Consider the following 18,876-nt stretch of genomic DNA (forward strand, 5'->3'; position numbering starts at 1 on the left):
TCCACAATCCCTCCAAACATACAGCCTGCACGCTCACACACACAGTACACTAACTGCACCCTCACAAACACACAACACCCTCACACACAGCACACTAACAGCACCCTCACAAACACACACAAACAGCACCCTCACAAATACACGACACCCACACACATCACACAAACGGCACCATCACACGCACACATCACACAAACAGCACCCTCACACACACAGCACCCTCACACAGCACAGTAACAGGACCCTAACAAACACACACACAAACACCCTCACCCACATAGCACACTACCAGCACCCTCAAACCACCCTCACACAGCACACGAGCAGCACACACATACACAGCAGTGTATGTGTGTGTGTGTATATGTGTGTATGTATGTATGTATATATATATATATATATATATATACAAAATACAGAATCCAGCGCACTCGCTTATTAACTAAACAATGCTTTTTAAATCTTAGAGATTGTAATAGTTTTATTTAAAAACACCTCACCTAGGCAAAAAATGATGGGGGTTTAGTTACATTATATGATCATACATTGCATAAGCCTGCCAACTACGTCAAAGTACCCCATATTCGGCAGGTCCTATCCTAATAGCAGCCTAATGCTTGCTCTTATGAGATTAATCCACTTACTTGGGAAATACTTCCTTACTGGGACTCTCTGCAAGTCAAGGCTAAATAGGGTCCTGTATTTTGTATATTTTGGCCCCAGCAGCACCCTATAATGTATGCATGTTTAGGTGAGTGCAGCCCTCTTGGTTTCTTTTATATATATATATATATATATATAAATATATATTACATATATACACATGCGCCGTGTGTTTGTGCTTTAGGGTGCACACCCTAATGCAATAGGCTGCACACGCCTATGATTGTGCCCTTGAGCACAAAACATGCAACTTGAAGCTGTGTTAGTAAGGGGTTAATAATGGTTCTATAACGTTGCAAAGATTTTTTTAGTGCCCCATTATATATTGTCATAATAGTGAAGGTTGCTTTTTAAAAGTCATAATTTTTATGTTAACATTTTTAAATGTTTCTCTTACTGAAGTTCTATATTAACAGAGGTTACTTGACTATTGTTAAAGCACAGCTCCCAGAATTCTCCGGCAGTATAAAGTATCCTAGAACTTTTGGATCAGTGACAGCCACAGGCTTTTATCCTGCCCTAATATGTTTAATATACAGTATATGATCACACGGGGGCTACATTACAAGGTTGATGTTGCCATTTAAGGTGGCATTCCTGCCAAGTGTTAAAAATAACAATGATTAATCTCAAATGTGTTGTACTTTGCTAAATTTCCATACAGGAAAGAGAACTGAAACAAAAGATGGCCTTTTTCTTTGTTCTCATAAATTACCAACAAAAAAATGGCTGTAGTTTTTCGGTACGTGGAATTATCTTGTCTATAAAATGAACAATAGCGTATAAATCCCATCATTAATCTTTCCACCTGCAGATTATTGATGAAGGAAATTACCACAGAAACCCTAAAGCACTTTTGTATGAGCGCAATATGTCGAATTTCTATAATGGACTTAAGCACCATGAACACATTTGTCCTCTTTAATAACAATTCATCTACCATCAGCTATCAATTACAATTTGTCAGGGGTTATAAAACAAAGATGTGACATAAAATAAAGCTTTGTAATTGTTAAACTAAATGAAGTTGACTATATGAAGTAAGAGAAGCCAAACAGTATCAAACATATAAAACATATAGTTTCAATGCCACACTGCAGAATAAGTTGAAATGATCATGCACAAAATATAAATGTATACATTATTCTCTAATGAGAAAACTAAGAATCTAAGAATGTGTCCAAGTTAGCTTAGTTAAGGGAATGTGAATCAGTGGTAAAGGATGTTTCTCTTTAGTGCTACCACTAAACCAAAAGCCCCCTGTTTCATACCTCCCAAGTGTCCCTATTTACCCTGAACAAAATTATAAATGCAACACTGGTCGTCCTCATCGGGGTCTCGACCTGACTGCAGTTTGTCGTCGTAACCGACTTGAGTGGGCAAATGCTCACATTCGATGGCGTCTGGCACTTTGGAGAGGTGTTCTATTCACTGATGAATCCCGGTTTTCACTGTACAGGGCAGATGGCAGACAGCGTGTATGGCGCCGTGGGGGTGAGCGATTTGCTGATGCCAATATTGTGGATTAAGTGGCCCATGGTGGCTGTGGGGTTATGGTATGGGCAGGCATATGTTATGAACAGCGAACACAGGTGCATTTTATTGATGGCATTTTGAATGCACAGAGATACCATGATGAGATCCTGAGGCCTATAGTTGTGCCATTCATCCATGACCATCACCTCATGCTGCAGCATGATAATGAACAGCCCCATGTTGCAAGGATCTGTACATAAATCCTGGAAGCTGAAAACATCCCAGCTCTTGCATGACCATCATACTCACCGGACATGTCACCCATTGAGCATGTTTGGGATGCTCTGGATGGGCGTATATGACAGCGTGTTCCAGGTCCTGTCAATATCCAGCAACTTTGCACAGCCATTGAAGAGGAGTGGACCAACATTCCACAGGCCACACTAAACAAACTGATTAACTCTATGCAAAGAGATGTGTTGCACTGCAGATACTGACTGGTTTTCGGACCCCCCCCCAATGTAGTAAAACTGCACATTTTAGAGTGGCCTTTTATTGTGGCCAGCCTAAGGCACACCTGTGCAATAATCATGCTGTCTAATCAGCATCTTGATATGCCACACCTGTGAGGTAGATGGATTATCTCGGCAAAGGAGGAGTGTTCACTAACACAGATTTAGACAGATTTGTGGACAATATTTGAGAGAAATAGGCCTTTTGTGTACATAGAAAAAGTCTTAGAGTTCAGCTCATGAAAAATGGGGGCAAAACAAAAGTGTTGCGTTTATAATTTTGTTTAGTATAAAATGGAGAGTCACTATTGTGGGCCCTAATCCCTCTGTCCCTCTTTTCTATCCCAATGTCCCTCTTTTCTAAGAGTTCCATATTGTTGGTGGAGTGTATAACAAAGCTCCACAGCAATAAAATTCACAGTAATGTGTCTTTAAACTTCAATAAATGTGTTTAGAAATAAAATACATTGTTCTTGTTCTGAAACACTTATATTTGCATGAATCTTTATTTGTAAGTCTCCTAAAATTTCTCAGAAACTCGCCCCTGGCCTCACCCCAACTCACACCCTTAAAATTAAAGTGTCCCTCTTCGTCCATTTGAAATGTTGGTAGGTAGCACAATGTTTCCTTGGCACTGTAATGTCAAAAAAAAAGCATGGAAACATTTATTGCTGTACATGTATCTCCCTCACCCACACGTACCAAGAAGTTATGGAAAGAAAATGTTTAAATGGCTGCCATTTTTATTACTGCAACAAACTGAATATTAACGTATCCCACAAAATATACCACTCAACACAATGCAAGTGGATGAGGAGAAGGAATAATTGTTCTATATGGTCTTCACTCCCTACACAGTGCAGTGACATCAGATCAACTAACTGTAAATTCAAACACTGTCTGGCCCAAGGCATATATATATATATAGTTGTGAAATCCTGTTATATAGCATATGTAGGGATGAGTTTTTGCCATTTTTTATATATATATATATACCGTATATACTTGAGTATAAGCCGAGTTTTTCAGCACATTTTTTGTGCTAAAAAACCCCAACTCGGCTTATACTCAAGTCAATAGTCTGTATTATGGCAATTTACATTGCCATAATACAGACAGGGGCTGTTGGGGCTGGCAGAGAGTTTACTTACCTCTCCTGCAGCTCCTGTCAGCTCCCTCCTCCTCCGCGCCGTCCGTTCAGCACCTCTGTCAGCTCCCAGTGTAAGTCTCGCGAGAGCCGCGGCGGCGCGGAGGAGGAGGGAGCTGACAGGAGCTGCAGGAGAGGTAAGTAAACTCTCTGCCAGCCCCCCTCTCCCCCCCACTGAACTGCCAATGCCACTGGACCACCAGGGAAGGAGAGCCCCCCTCCCTGCCATATATCAAGCAGGGAGGGGGGACGAAAAAAAAATATATTAATGATAATAATTAAATTAAATAATAATAAAAAAAATAATAATAATGAAATTAAATAAAAAATAATAATAAATAATAATAATAAAAAAATTAAAATAATAAAAAAAATGAAAAAAAATTGCCCACCCCCCACCAAGGCTCTGCAACACACACACACACACACACACACACACACACACTGCACTCATACACACACACTGCACTCATACACACACTGCACTCATACACACACTTCACTCATACACACACACTGCACTCATACACACACACTGCACTCATACACACACACTGCATTTATACACACACACTGCATTCATACACACACTGCACTCATACACACACACTGCATTCATACACACACACTGCATTCATACACACACTGCATTCATACACACACACTGCACTCATACACACACTGCACTCGTACACACACACTGCATTCATACACACACACACTGCACTCATACACACACTGCATTCATACACACACGCTGCATTCATACACACACACTGCACTCATACACACGCTGCACTCATACACACACGCTGCACTCATACACACACTGCATTCATACACTCACACTGCATTCATACACACACACTGCATTCATTATACACACACTGTAAATAAATATTCAATGAATATATTTTTTTTAGGATCTAATTTTATTTTGAAATTTACCAGTAGCTGCTGCAATTGCCACCCTAGTCTTATACTCGAGTCAATAAGATTTCCCAGTTTTTTTGGGTAAAATTAGGGGCCTCGGCTTATATTCGGGTCGGCTTATACTCGAGTATATACGGTATACTTCATTTAACAAAGAATCTATTTTTCAAGCTTGATAAAAGGACCATCATGTTAAAATATAGTGTTGAGGTTACAGTTCTCCTTTAAGTGCACAACATTCAAAAGAGTTCTTTTATTTGCCTATAGCCTTGAATTGCCCCACAAAAGCCAGCACTTAAGCCAAGCACTACTTGAGTGTTAATTTTAAAACACTGGTTTTATATGAAGATAATAAAAACTGACTATCTGTGTAAATTCCTGAAATATTCCAAGATCCCATGTTTATTTTTTTGTTTTTTAAATTTATGAATTACATGTTTAGATTTGTGTGCTGTGGTGTGATGAAGATGAACACGGGGATGTAGGGAGACGCACCATGTGGGGAACTAGAGGTGATACAGTGTGGGAAAAATCAACGAGGATGTAGGGAGATATATGGGAGGATGCACAAAAGGAATATTGGAAAGATGTTTAAGAAACATAGGGAGATGCGTATGGGGGATGTGAGGAATTACACATCAATGATGTGATATATTTACATGAGGAAGTGGGAAGCTGCCCTGGGTGATGTTGGTAAATGCACATTGGGATGTTGGAGAGCAATGGGGGATGTAACAAGCACTGGGCGATGTGGAGAGACTACAGGGGGATGTGAAAAGTTTCATATTGGTTGATGCCCAGGAGATGAACATGCATGGGTGTGGGGAAAACCCACTGGATATGTGTTGAACATGCAGGTGGTATACAATGTAAGGAAGATGTACAAGAAAATATAGGGAAGTTTACATCGGGTATGTGTGCAGAGATGCACTCAGAGATGTTGAGAAAAGCACTCATAGTGACGAAAGTTAGTCCACCATGGCATTGTGCTGAGGTGCATTCATGGAAGCAAATAAGCTTGTTTACATCATTTTCCAAAATTTAGATTTTCATAAGAATAACTGTGTTTGAACAGAAAGTGAGTCTCCATTGTGCAGCACCATTAGGTAATAACTCTTCTAATTTTCGACTTCACCCGTGTTTGCATTCCACTTGGATTCATGTTCTCTATCTGACATTATTCAAAATTATTCTTCTGCGACTGTTGAATTCAAGATCTTATTAATGAAGCTGTTTTGTTATTGCATCTGCAACTGATACCTGACTTCTCAGCCCTGCATGAACAAATGTGAGGCTCCAACATATAGCATGAGATTCATGTCCATAATTGGGCATTTCTTGGTTGGCCTCTGAGACTTTTTAATTCACTCCTGCATGCCAGATCTCTGGGGATAGAAACTTAAACAAATCATTTTATTATCTCTCAAGATATAATTTTCACATAAGTACAGTGAATATTTTAATATTCCAATGTATAACCTGACCTCCTAGTAACAAGGCATGGAGAAAAATAAACTTCTATTGCAGCAAAACTGACTAATATTAAGGATGTGAAGGAATATAACATTTTATTATTATTATTTTAAAAAAAAAAAAAAAAAAGCTCAGTGTGATGGGAGTACTAAGGGAAACAAAGTTGTATTCCTAGCACAATAGTGCCCTATCATGCCCCCCCCCCCCACTCTCCCCCACGCTACAGTCTAACTGCAATAAGCAGATCCTATGTATCTATGTCAATAAGGCTAGCTACAAAATAATTGACATATACACTATGAAAAGACTGTACGAATACTTTCTGTCATATCACATTGTAGCACATGGTATTGTGCTACATGGCCTGTACACTAGCCTGAGGTATATTGAGTGTTACTAAGCAAATGTCTTAGCATTACTACTCAAATCTACAAGTTATGTTATGAGCTTAGACGGGATCTCATAACGAGCTGTTATATATGTTGATTAGCTTGTGGAATGCTGTTGGGGCACCTCAAGCCTGCTTGTACACCTATGCCACTGCAAAGATATAAAATAAAATTAAAAAAATATTAAAGATCATATCTTTATGATAGATTCTGTGACTACCTTCTATGTCATTTAATAAAGATCATATCAATGTTAAGATATCATGTTATCCAGACATCCTTATTGCTTGTAAAACACCTACACACCTTTTATGACTGCAAAATCTTGTTACCCACAAAACTGACAGAGAGAATCAGTTAGAGTTGCAGAGTGAATCAGTTGCAGGAAATTGCAGGAGAGTGTACAATATTAGAACCTCGGCATGACAAGCATCCTCATAGAATAGACTAAACACAGTCTAAGTCGTATCTAAACAGAGTAATTTGACATATAGGCTACAATGCAGACAATATTGACAATATTGACAGTTTTACTTAACTGCAGTAACTTTTATTAAAATGAACTTAATGGGGTGGGATGTGCAGCAGAGGTGGGTAGAAACACACTTACCTCTGCTGCGCTTCCAGTTTAATGGAGTGACTTTATATTCCCAGGACATTTTCGTTATATTATAGGTGTAAGAGTAGAAGTTCTCTGTATTGTTGCATTTATGTGCAACAGTTCTGGTTTCCATCCAACGTTCTATATTGCAAAGTTTGAGAAAACAGGTGCAGGTCTTATGTTATGCCGGCAAGCAGTTAAGAGTCAATGCAATATTCTCAGGTACTTGAACCAATATCATAGGTTCATACAAAGAAATGTGTTACATGAATCACATTTAACATTAATCATATATTAGAGTTACTCATTGAAGATTGGAAGCTCATGCGAGCAGGGTCCTCGTCAACCTATTGTTCCTGTAACATTTTGAAATTGTCTCAGTTATTGTTACTATTCCCTCTTTTATAATATTGTAAAGCAATATTGTAAAGGAATAAGCTGACGCTATATAAATGCCAATAATAATAGTATTAATCAACGCTCATAGGATCTCTGTCTGGAATGTCCCGCTGCCACAGCTTGAGTGGGCTGAGAAACCTTACAGTGTAGCATTATTATCCATAAAGGGTTAGTCTAAGTCACTTGAAGTGGTCATGGTGCCTTGAGTCTGTATGGAGTTTATAGAGAGTTTAAGCCCTTTGCTGCTGAGTTGCAACTCCACCTTTGTCAGCATTACTGGGGCATCATTAGCCATCCCGGAACAAGAGTGGTTGGCTAGTGGGATGTTGTCCACCCAGCATCATAGAAGACCGGCGGGGACACAGGTAAGAGGGCAAACTATTGCAAAACAATTTGCTCCATTAGCAGGGAATGACGCCAGGGTACTCCTCACATCACTACAGCAGGCTGTGATGATTAGAATGCTTGGAGTGACTCTATTTTAATACTATACATTGCAGCAATTGCACCAGGCTCCCCACCAGGAAGCCCAGCCAGTGACCACCCAGCAGCAGGCTCGCACCACGGCTAGAGTGAGCATGGCTAGAGTGAGCACAGATCAGGCTGGGCTAGAGGGGGAGCGGTATACTTGGGAGAAAGGGTTATTATATTGCATTGCAGAAAGAGGAGTGGGGGGGGTCAGTCACGGTAACAACTAAACAGTTGGTAGTGCCCCAAAAGTATAGACAAGAACTGCTTAGAATAGCTCATGACATTCCCTTGTCTGGGCACCTGGGAATGACACGCACCCGATACCGATTCACCCACCTCTTTTTCTGGCCCGGGATCTCTAAAGATGTACGGCGATACTGCACCTCATGTGACATTTGCCAGTGAGTGGGCAAATGAGGGGACCGCCACAAAGCTAAACTGTGCCCTCTGCCCATTATTGAAGAACCCTTTAGCAGGGTGGCCGTTGATATTGTAGGGCCCCTACCCAAGCCCAGCCCCTCAGGGAAGAGGTATATTTTAACCGTAGTGGACTATGCCACCCGGTACCCAGAGGCCATCGCTCTCGCCAACATTCATGCGGAGACGGTAGCCGAAGCCTTAATGAAGATATTTTCTAGGGTGGGGTTTCCCCAAGAGATAATATCCGATAGGGGCACCCAATTCACCGCCGAGGTCACCCAACAACTTTGGAGGATATGTGGCATTAAGCCAATAGTAAACTCTGCTTACCATCCCCCAGTCGTTTGGGTTATGTGAAAGATTTAACGGTACCCTGAAGCAGATGCTCCGTACGTTTGGAGAGGCTCATGAAGACTGGGAGCGTTTGCTACCCCATCTGCTCTTTGCCTATAGGGAGGTACCCCAGGAGTCGACAGGTTTCTCCCCGTTTGAACTGCTGTTTGGGAGAAGGGTGCGAGGGCCGTTAAATGTCATTAGGGAGCATTGGGAGGGAGAGAGTAGCCCAGATGGGACCCCCATTGTATCTTATGTGCTGGAGTTCAGGGACTGACTGGAGGCATTAACCCAGGCCGTACGCACCAACCTCCTGGTGGCCCAACAACGCCAGCGCCGCTGGTAGGATAGGGGAGCCAGAGACCGCAGCTTTCAGGTGGGACAAAAGGTTTTGATTTTAAAACCCGTCCGCACAGACAAGCTGCAGGCCATCTGGCAAGGCCCATACCAGGTGGTGGAACAGAGATGTGACACCACCTATGTGATTGGCCCCTGCTCAGGGGTAGGGAAGAGACGCATGCTCCATGTGAATATGCTCAAACCCTACCATGAGAGGATAGAGGACGTGGCGACGATATGCGCCTCCGCCTCTGAGGATCAGGAGAATCTGCCCCTACCTGACCTATTGGAACAGGAAGAACAGACAGAGCCCTCCAAGGGAGTTCAGCTGGGAGAGCGGCTAAGCCCAGGTACAAGAGCTGATCGTAGCTAAAGTGGCTACCTTCTCAAATTCGCCTGGGTACACTCCGCTAGCCACTCACCGAGTCGAGACCCCGGTACAGCTACCTATGCGGCAGACTCCATATTGTAGAAGAATGAGATTGAGGAGATGTTGCAGCTAGGGGTTATCGAACCTTCCGATAGCCCCTGGGCATCGCCGGTAGTGCTGGTACCTAAGAAGGATGGCACGACACGTTTCTGTGTCGACTACCGGAGGCTAAATGACAAACGGTGTCTGATGCCTATCCGATGCCCCGGATAGACAAGCTGCTGGATAAGATGGCACGGGGCCCAGTATCTCACTACCATAGATTTATGTAAGGGATACTGGCAAATTCCACTAGCCGAGGATGCCATCCCCAAGTCGGTGATTGTCACCCCGTTTGGCCTGTATCAATTTCGGGTCATGCCATTCGGGATGAAAAACGCCCCAGCAACCTTTCAGCGGATGGTAGATCGGCTATTGGACGGGTTCCAGGAACGACATCGCCATATATAGCCAGACCTGGGCAGAGCACCTGCAACACATAGGAGCCATTCTGGATCGTATCGGAGAGGCAGGGTTAACACTGAAACCTAGCAAGTGCCATATAGGAATGGCAGAAGTGCAGTACTTGGGGCACCGGGTGGGGAGCAGGCAACAGAAACCCGAACCAGCCAAAATTGAAGCCGCAGCCAAATGGCCTACCCCTAGGACAAAGACCCAGGTACTAGCGTTTCTAGGTACTGCAGGGTACTATAGAAAATTCGTGCCCAATTATAGTGCCCTGGCCAAACCCTTGACTGACTTGACCCGCAAGAACCTTCCTCGACAGGTTGTCTGGGGCCCCAGAGTGTGATCAGGCATTTAACCAACTTAAGACGGCTCTAACTAATGCACCTGTACTTGCTGCTCCTGATCCAACTAAATGTTTTCTTGTCCTCACAGACGCTTCAATGTTTGGATTGGGAGCAGTGCTAAGCCAAGTTGGAGCAGATGGCGGAGAACACCCGGTAGCTTACTTAAGCCGAAAGTTATTGCCCCGTGAAGTAAGCTACGCCGCCATTGAGAAGGAATGCCTGGCCGTGATGTGGGCCCTCAAAAAGCTGCAGCCGTATTTGTATGGACAACCTTTTTCCTTGCTCACAGATCACAACCCATTGGTGTGGCTGGACCGTGTGGCTGGGGACAATGCCAGGCTGCTGCGCTGGAGTTTGGCGCTGCAGCCTTTTGACTTTACAATCCACTACCGCCCAGGGAAACAAAACGGTAACGCCAACGGGTTATCTAGACAAACTGAACTTGAAAAGTCATCTGTGGGTACTTCCCCGGACATCCCCAAGCCGATCCGTTGGGATCAGACTGTGTATGCCGGCTTGGTTCTGGGGGAGCATTGTGGCAAACCTAGCCACTTCTAGGATACTGGACTTTATGTAGCAAAAGGTTGTCTGTATGTACTGCTATGATGTATGTATAATTGAAATGTGTATTGTGCTGCCTATAGAATTTGTATGCTAGCAGCCATAAGCCACTAGCATTCATGTAGTTCATTTCACGAACAGCGACTGTCTGGGCTGTTCATGAAACAAATACGGACCCCCCCTGGTAGACCACCCATAGAGGAACGTGTGGCGCTCGTTAACCGATTGCAACATTGTTGCAATCGGTACTTAAGGGCTCTCCTATGTGGCCGTCGTTCGACTACCGACCACGTGGCGGTCGGCCATCTTGGATCCTTTGTCCCACCAGCGGTGTTTGGTCGTCGAGCGCCTGGAACTGAAAACGGCTACTCGACGACACGAACACCGCTGGACTTCTAGGCCGTTCGGGAGTTCCGCCCGTGTCCCATCCAGGTTCCCCATCGGTGTTCGGTGGTTTTAAACTGAACTCGATAACAAAGTGTATTTCGTGCAGCGTTCGGTAGTTTTAGCTGGGATCTGAGCGGTATTCCCACGAAATGTAACCCCAGACCCCAGCTATCTACCGAACGTCCATTCCTGCAAATCAGGTGAATTATGTGGAAGTTACAGATTTAAATGTGAAATGCCGGTTCTGCTGCACGGAGGGATAATCCACTTAACGGTGTATCCCAGTGGGAGTATCCCTCTCGTGCAGCAGTGCCTGATGGGAGAAATGCCCAGAATGTGAAGTCCCTCATGTAGTCCCCCACTGTATTACCCCTGTTTGGAACCTCTGTCTGGAAACCCCTTGCATGGGGACTTGCATAAATACTGGAAGCCTGTGAATAAAGCCTCAGTTGACTCCCAGAACTGTGTTTCGTCTGGTTACTGGGGGATTTGGGATATTGCCTTACTTTTCAGGGCTTGACTGTGGATTACCTACTGTACCAGCGGAGATAGTGGATTTTAATATTGCAGCTCCGCTACAGCTATATTTCAGAATTTCACTATGTGTTCTTTTTTTTTTTTTTTTTTAAATCTGGCATCAAACCAGCTTCCTACTCAATGTCCACATGTCTCCTTAGCAACAAATGATCTAAGTGACAATAAACATATGGCGTGTTCAATAACAATCAAGGTTAAGAGTAGGAGTGAAGAAAAAAAAAAGTCTACACATCCAGACTAAAATTAATTTCAGGAACTAGCACAATTCAAATGCAAACACTAAAATGTGCGTTACGAAATGAAAAGCGACACCAGAAGGATCTGAAAGAGTGATAGAAGTATTTTACCTGAAAAAAAAAGTAGCAAATAATTTTAGAGTGAAAAAAGAAATGCATTTGTGTTTTCAAACGATTCCTCATACCACTGCATGAAAGTGGACTTTACCTGACACCAAAAACAACATTTTCATTTAAGAGTAAATGATACTTCCCCACTTTTGTCAACCATTTAGCTAACTGAAAGTAATTTCTTTAGATGAGCTAAATGAATATTTTTCCTAGATTTACGTGTCTTTTCTGTTTAAACATTCTTGGAGACCTGGGTGTCTCACCACTCTTTACCTGTGGATTGAAAATGTTCTTAATAAAAAAGAAATTTGCAAAAGGTTATTTTTCCATTTTCATTTCTTAATACGTCTTTCTTTCTTAAAATTACAGTAAGTATTGTATAAATCTTCCTTATTCTGGGCTAATCATGGCAGCATCACTTATGGTTAATACCATGCTAAAATTTTAAATGAAATGTGAGGATAAAACAGATAGGACATAATAAATACCCACCAATACAGCTGAATAACAAAATTTAGTTAATAAAAGACACAGAAGACAAAACACCTCTGCCAAACGAGGTGGAAGGAAATGCAACATCCAATTTATAATGTTTGATGAACGTCATAGGAGATGACCAAGTTGCTACCCTGCAGATGTCATCAGATGGCTTTCTTTATTGCAAGTTCTGTTTAATTAAGATTTTCTTATCCCCGTGCTATGCTAATAGCTTGCTAGACCCTGCAAAAGCCTCCTGTATGTGATTAAAGTTCAATTTAGAGATTGAGATACAATTATTTAAGGTAAATTACATCTGTTTGAAAGTGAAACCAGTTTTTTTTTTCATGCAGGTTCTGTCAATCATAGCCAGGGAAGGTGTGGCTAGGGCTGCATAAACAGAAACAAAGTGATTTAACTCCTAAATACAGTGAATTGAGCAGTGAAATTGCAGGGGAATGATCTATACACAAAAACTGCTTTATTTAGCTAAAGTAATTTAGGTGACTATAGTGTTCCTTTAAATTTGCAATCCCTTTGCATGTTATCCACATTTCCCAATTCGTGGAATAAACCCCCATGTTAACATTAACAAAAAGAATGCTTCTCACCGACGTACAATTCTCCCTATATAATTTATACATTTACAATAATACGTCCCACATCTAAAGAGTGAGACATTTTATGTTTTTTTTATTTTAAAAGAGAAATAACACAACACAGATTTTTTTTTGTTCATTTCAGGTTTTGTCTTTGCACATGAGATAATAAAAGGGGGAGGATGAGAGGAAACAGCAGACAGAAACATGACAGTGTCTGTCTATTCTCCAGAAGTTTACTTTTCCAGTCTTTCGTAGTTTTTTTTTTTCCATTTCTTTTTATTGAGCAATGAATGTGTCTAGCAGTCTGTGTGTGCAATTGCAAAGAACATTTCTCTCTCCCTTCTCCTCACTTCAACCGTCTGCAGCCACAGACAGACTGACACACACACACTGAAACACACACACAGCATTGTCTGACTCTCCAGGCACTGGCTCGGGCGCTCGTGCGTTTCCGCCGAGTGTCGACGCTCGGCTCAGCCCCATCTTCGGCAATTTCCGTCCTGTTGGGGAGCGCCATTTTGTTGCTGAGTGGAGACGGTGGCAGTGCTGTTCAGGATCGGTAATTGGAAGCATTGTCCTCACCGGCAATGGACGGGTATGTATAGAGAGCAACGCCCTCACCGGCTTTTTAATACTTACCGTCACAGAGGAGGGGAGCGGGTGGCAGGTCTCTGTTAATGATGTACGTGGACACGGCTGAGGGGAGGGAGGGGGACACACACACACCGCCCCGTTATGGCGGGAAATTGAGACATGGGGGGGGGGGTGAGGGAGACTAGATCTGCCGTGAGCTCGCTCGGGACCCCCGTTAACGTCCCCATTCGCCGCTTAATACATCCTGTCTGTGACGTGCGGGAAAGTGCAATGTGGGAGCCGGAGGGAGGCTGCAAGAAAAGGCCTCCATTTTGAGGCCGTCCCCTCTATCCGGCTTCCCTCAGGTCCACCTTGTTATAAACCTGTTATTACATTGCAGGCTTTCTAGCCTCTGTCACCTCTCCTGGGGGGCTGGGGTATATGTTCACTGTGGGGGGCTTCCTTCTCTGACTTCACCTATGCTGATATAGTTTGTATCGCAGGAAGGGGCCTGTAACCTGCCCCAGGCCTTGCTCTTTATTGCCTTTGTTCTGGAAGAGGCATGTCTACTTCCCTAGTGCTCCACAATGGCCCTGGACTGCAGCTCCAGTCATGCTCAGCCAGCCTTGTGGCATGCCAGCTGTTATGGAGTACCATAGGACTTGGTGGTTCACACATCACCTGAAGTGCTAGAGATTAGATATATTTTGCTAAACATAGAGACAAAAGGGTAGAAGCACGTTTGTTTGTTTTTTTCCCTTGGGGGAGTTTAGTTTCACAACAGCTGTTATCTACCTTGTTGGTCACCTTTGCTCTGGCAGTGACATTAATGATAACATGGGTATTCCTCCCCCCCCCCCCCCCCCCCCCCAAGTAAGAAAGTTTCTCTCTGAAACACTTTTTTTTTTTTAAATGTTGCTATAAGCAAGTAATTCATCTCTCTGGCTCTCGGGCACATGTAGTAGCAATTTTAGAAAGTTTGATCCTCTTATAGGATACAAGAAAAGCTTAAATATAAAATAAACAGTAATGTTGTCATTCTGTTGGTCTGGTGTACTTTATACTGTTATATCTTGCACCACAATCATCCCTCGGTACAGATTGAGCTAAAAATTTTATACTGTACACTTTTTTTTTTTTAAATATATATATATATATATAAAATTGCTTTTGCACTTGCAAGCTGTGGCTTTGTTTACCCTTCTTTCACATTTTAGTAGAGTACCATTCTTTCTATTTTAATAAAACAATAGTTGGAGACGGAAAGCTTTTCATGTTTTGAGGGAGGCTTGTAGATTGATGCTTTACCCATATGGAATAGGTCCTTTGTGTCCAGGCTGTCTGCCGGGGAGTGCAGTCAGCACATTACATTGTTCTGATGGAGAAAAGGAATAGGGACAAGTACTTCTGCTGTAGCAAATACTGCATAACGGAGATAATTGAGCCTTCTGTCAAAAGACTCATGAAGAATAATGTGTAACAAACAGTGTTGCCTATTGCTTTGCAATGGTTAGCTCAGGAGAGCTAATGGAAGCTTCTGCTTAGGAGCTGACGGCTCTTCTTAAAAAGTAGTTCATGGAGTCGCCTAGTTAAGACTTCAAACTGATCTGAAACAGTTTGACTACTTACAACGGGGGAGGGGGAAGGGTACCTGGTACAATAACCATTTCATTGTGATGTAGTGATTATGGTACTTGGTTCATTTAAAAGAGGACTAACATCTAGTGGAACTATAGTTTTTGTTTTTAAACATATGCGATGCGTACTTACTTTCTGCTACAGAGTACGGCTTAAAGAGACCATCTAAACCTATCTGGGGCTGCCATGGCAACTTTTATAAGTTATGGGCTATTTTGTTTTTCTTCTGTTTTTGTTTGGTTTTGCCTTGAACATTAAAAAAAAACAAAAAAAAAACATTTATTAAATTACAATTATTTTATAGCCAAGACGGCCTCTTCACAACAGTGTGATTCACCTGCTCTGATGTACTCCAAGCTTGATGACTATGGCACTAGTCAAATGCTTATCTTAAAGAAGTGCTGGATGCTAAACTGCATGTGTGAGTGGTATTCGCAATCATGAGCGGAAAGCTGTGTGACTGTTTAGCTTGTTGTTTATTTTGGATATGCAAGCACCCTCTCAGTAGGCTGCTTGCAGTTTCATAAAGCCACGTCATTCATGATGACACAAAATGCGAATAGGGGAAAGCTGATGTACCGGTAATCACTTTCTAGTAAATCACCCCTAGATGTGTGTCCTGCTAAGAGTACTCAGATATGGCATTTTTTTTTCCTTTAGGTTAAGTGTTTTGTGTGTGGAACTTCACTGAAAGTGACATTTTGTCCAGCATTCACTTGAATGAGTAGAATAGTGGAAGTTGGTGTAAACACTGGACTTTTTGTTTCAAGCAATGTCAAAATATGATGACTGATTAGTGCACACCTGTGCATTCATGGTGCTCCCTCTCATGGCACCATGGGGATTATATTCATAAAAGGAACACTATAGTGTTAGAAATACAAAACTATTTTCATAACACTATATAGTGTGTCTCTCTACCTTTGCAGCCACCCTTTGGTCATAAAAGGATTAAAAACCCTTTTTTCCACTTACCTGATTACCACACTGAGGTCCCTTTGTACTGGATCAGGCTCTTCCACCTGCTACATCACGGCGATCCATCAAATTAATGCGTGGCAAGCATTAGGCCACGCACACAGCTATCCCCTGCTATGTTAATAGCTTGCTAGACCCTGCAAAAGCCTCCTGTATGTGATTAAAGTTCAATTTAGACATTTAGAGAACATGCCCCTGCAGCCTCACTGCTCAATCCTCTGCCATTTAGGAGTTAAATCCCTTTTGTTTATGAACCCTAGTCACACCTCCCAGCATGTGACTTGCACAGCCTTCCATAAACACTTCCTGTAAAGAGAGCCCTATTTAGGCTTTCTTTATTGCAAGTTCTGTTTAATTAAGATTTTCTTATCCCCTGCTATGCTAATAGCTTGCTAGACCCTGCAAAAGCCTCTTGTATGTGATTAAAGTTCAATTTAGAGATTGAGATACAATTATTTAAGGTAAATTACATCTGTTTGAAAGTGAAACCAGTTTTTTCTTCATGCAGGCTCTGTCAATCATAGCCAGGGGAGGTGTGGCTAGGGCTGCAGAAACAAAGTGATTTAACTCCTAAATAACAGTGAATTGAGCAGTGAAATTGCAGGGCAATGATCTATACACTAAAACTGCTTTATTTAGCTAAAGTAATTTAGGTGACTATAGTGTTCCTTTAACCATGCAATGCAATCAGTTTCCCTACACTTCAGTGTTTTACATTGCAGGGTTAAAGGGACACTATAGTCACCTGAACAACTACAGCTTAATGTATTTGTTCATGTGAGATCTATAGCTCCCTGCAGGCAATCCAATGTAAACACTGTATTTTCGGAGAAAATACAGTGTTTGCATTGATTGATAGGAATACCTCCAGTGGTCGTCACTCAGACGGCCACTAGAGGCACTTCCTATCATGCAGGGCCCTAAAAAGGCCTTGTACACGTCAGACGTTTGAAAATACGTCTGACGTGTACAGGAGAGAGAAGGCACTGTGTCAGAGAGGAGAGGGGGCGGGCAAAGACCGCGAACTGGCTGTCAGTCAGCTCAGCTCGCGGCCGCTCACACCGCGCGCATGCGCGGTAGTGCGCTGAGGACTTCAGAGGGCGGCATGAATGCCGACCTCTGAAGTCTGTGCGCATGTGCGGCGAAGCGGCGCATGCGCACAAGGGAGCAATGACGCTTCCAAATGGAAGCGTCTGATTGCTCCCTGCTCGCGCCCACCTATTTCGTCATTTTGATGAAATAGGGGGCGCGGCTTCACGAGGCTCCCGGCGCTGGAACCAGGTGAGTAAACAGGGGCTGCCTGGAGAGTCCCTTTAATGAGACAGGGACTCTGTACCCTGAACACTTCCGTGCGTTGAAGTGGTCTGGGTGCCTATAGATACCCTTTAACATTTTTTTTCTTTTGTGCTGTGAGAACAGAGATGCCTTAACAGCAGGGGTAAACAAAGTAATCACAGTTAGTAACATATGTATGGCATAAAAGTAAAAACATTTTTGAAAAAGAAATAATGAAATAATCTGAGAAACAGTAGTTCAATTGTTTTAACACTATCATTGTATATCTTAAGCTGGTTGGTCCCAACCTCTAGCTGTCTGAGCTCTTGTGTTATGGGAGCGGTGAATCAGGAAAAAAAAATTAGTGGAATAATACCTGGGGCTAACTGTGAGCTGTGTCTCTGGTACCTGCTATATATGTTGGGGTTAAGGTGTGTCGCTGGGCGATTAGCCTATTAGTAGCTACTAGATCCTGTGCTGTGCGGGCCTAATGGAGAGGTCTGATTGGGCTCTTTAGTGCTCTTTGGGATTCCATGTGTGGGTGCTGGCTGAGTTGTCAGGAGATGCGTATAGTCCCAGTTTCCCAAATAGGGCTGGAGCTTCCTCTGCCGAGGATAGAGTGTGACCTGTCCCATTGTGGAGCATGCTGAGTGATCTTGGTGGCTTTATTTTTTTCTTTCTTCTAAAGCTTGACTAATAGCTAACTTTTAAGTACAGTAACTTTATTTATTTTTTTAAACTAGGTGACAAATTAATTTTAAAGGGACACCCCAAACCTATTTTTCTTTACTTTACAAAAAGTGCTGATTTCAATAGATATTGACATTTATTACAGGGCTCAATAAATCCCAAGTGCCAGGTCACCATGGCGACTAGGAAATTTGTCTTGGCACCTGGGATTTGTGAGCCCATTCAGCCCCAGAGGTGAAAAAGGGTTCACAAATACCCTGAGTTTGGAGGCAGGCTTGCAGACTGCTCATGGAGAGTGGAGGTAGATGGTTGGATGGGTGAGCTATCAAAATCCCCTAACGGAAAACGTGGGCGGGCGGCTCTGAGTGTGGAGACGGCAAGGGAGCTGTAATCTCCCTGCTCTGCTCCCTCGCGCGCCCCGCAGTGATGCCGGG

At 42.8% G+C, this 18,876-nt stretch overlaps 1 protein-coding gene across 1 annotated transcript in view; it reads left to right on the forward strand.

Moving 5' to 3' along the window:
* Positions 1 to 13,775: 13,775 nt before the first annotated feature.
* PTBP2 (polypyrimidine tract binding protein 2) overlaps positions 13,776 to 18,876 on the forward strand; it is a 48,405-nt gene continuing 43,304 nt past the window's right edge. The window contains exon 1 of the mRNA XM_063428338.1: positions 13,776 to 13,883. Within this exon, the coding sequence (XP_063284408.1) occupies positions 13,876 to 13,883 (8 nt within the window). The 5' untranslated portion in view covers positions 13,776 to 13,875. The remainder of the gene's footprint in view (positions 13,884 to 18,876) is intronic.

This window comes from Pelobates fuscus, chromosome 7 (genome assembly GCF_036172605.1).
Source record: "Pelobates fuscus isolate aPelFus1 chromosome 7, aPelFus1.pri, whole genome shotgun sequence".
Lineage (NCBI taxonomy): Eukaryota > Metazoa > Chordata > Amphibia > Anura > Pelobatidae > Pelobates > Pelobates fuscus.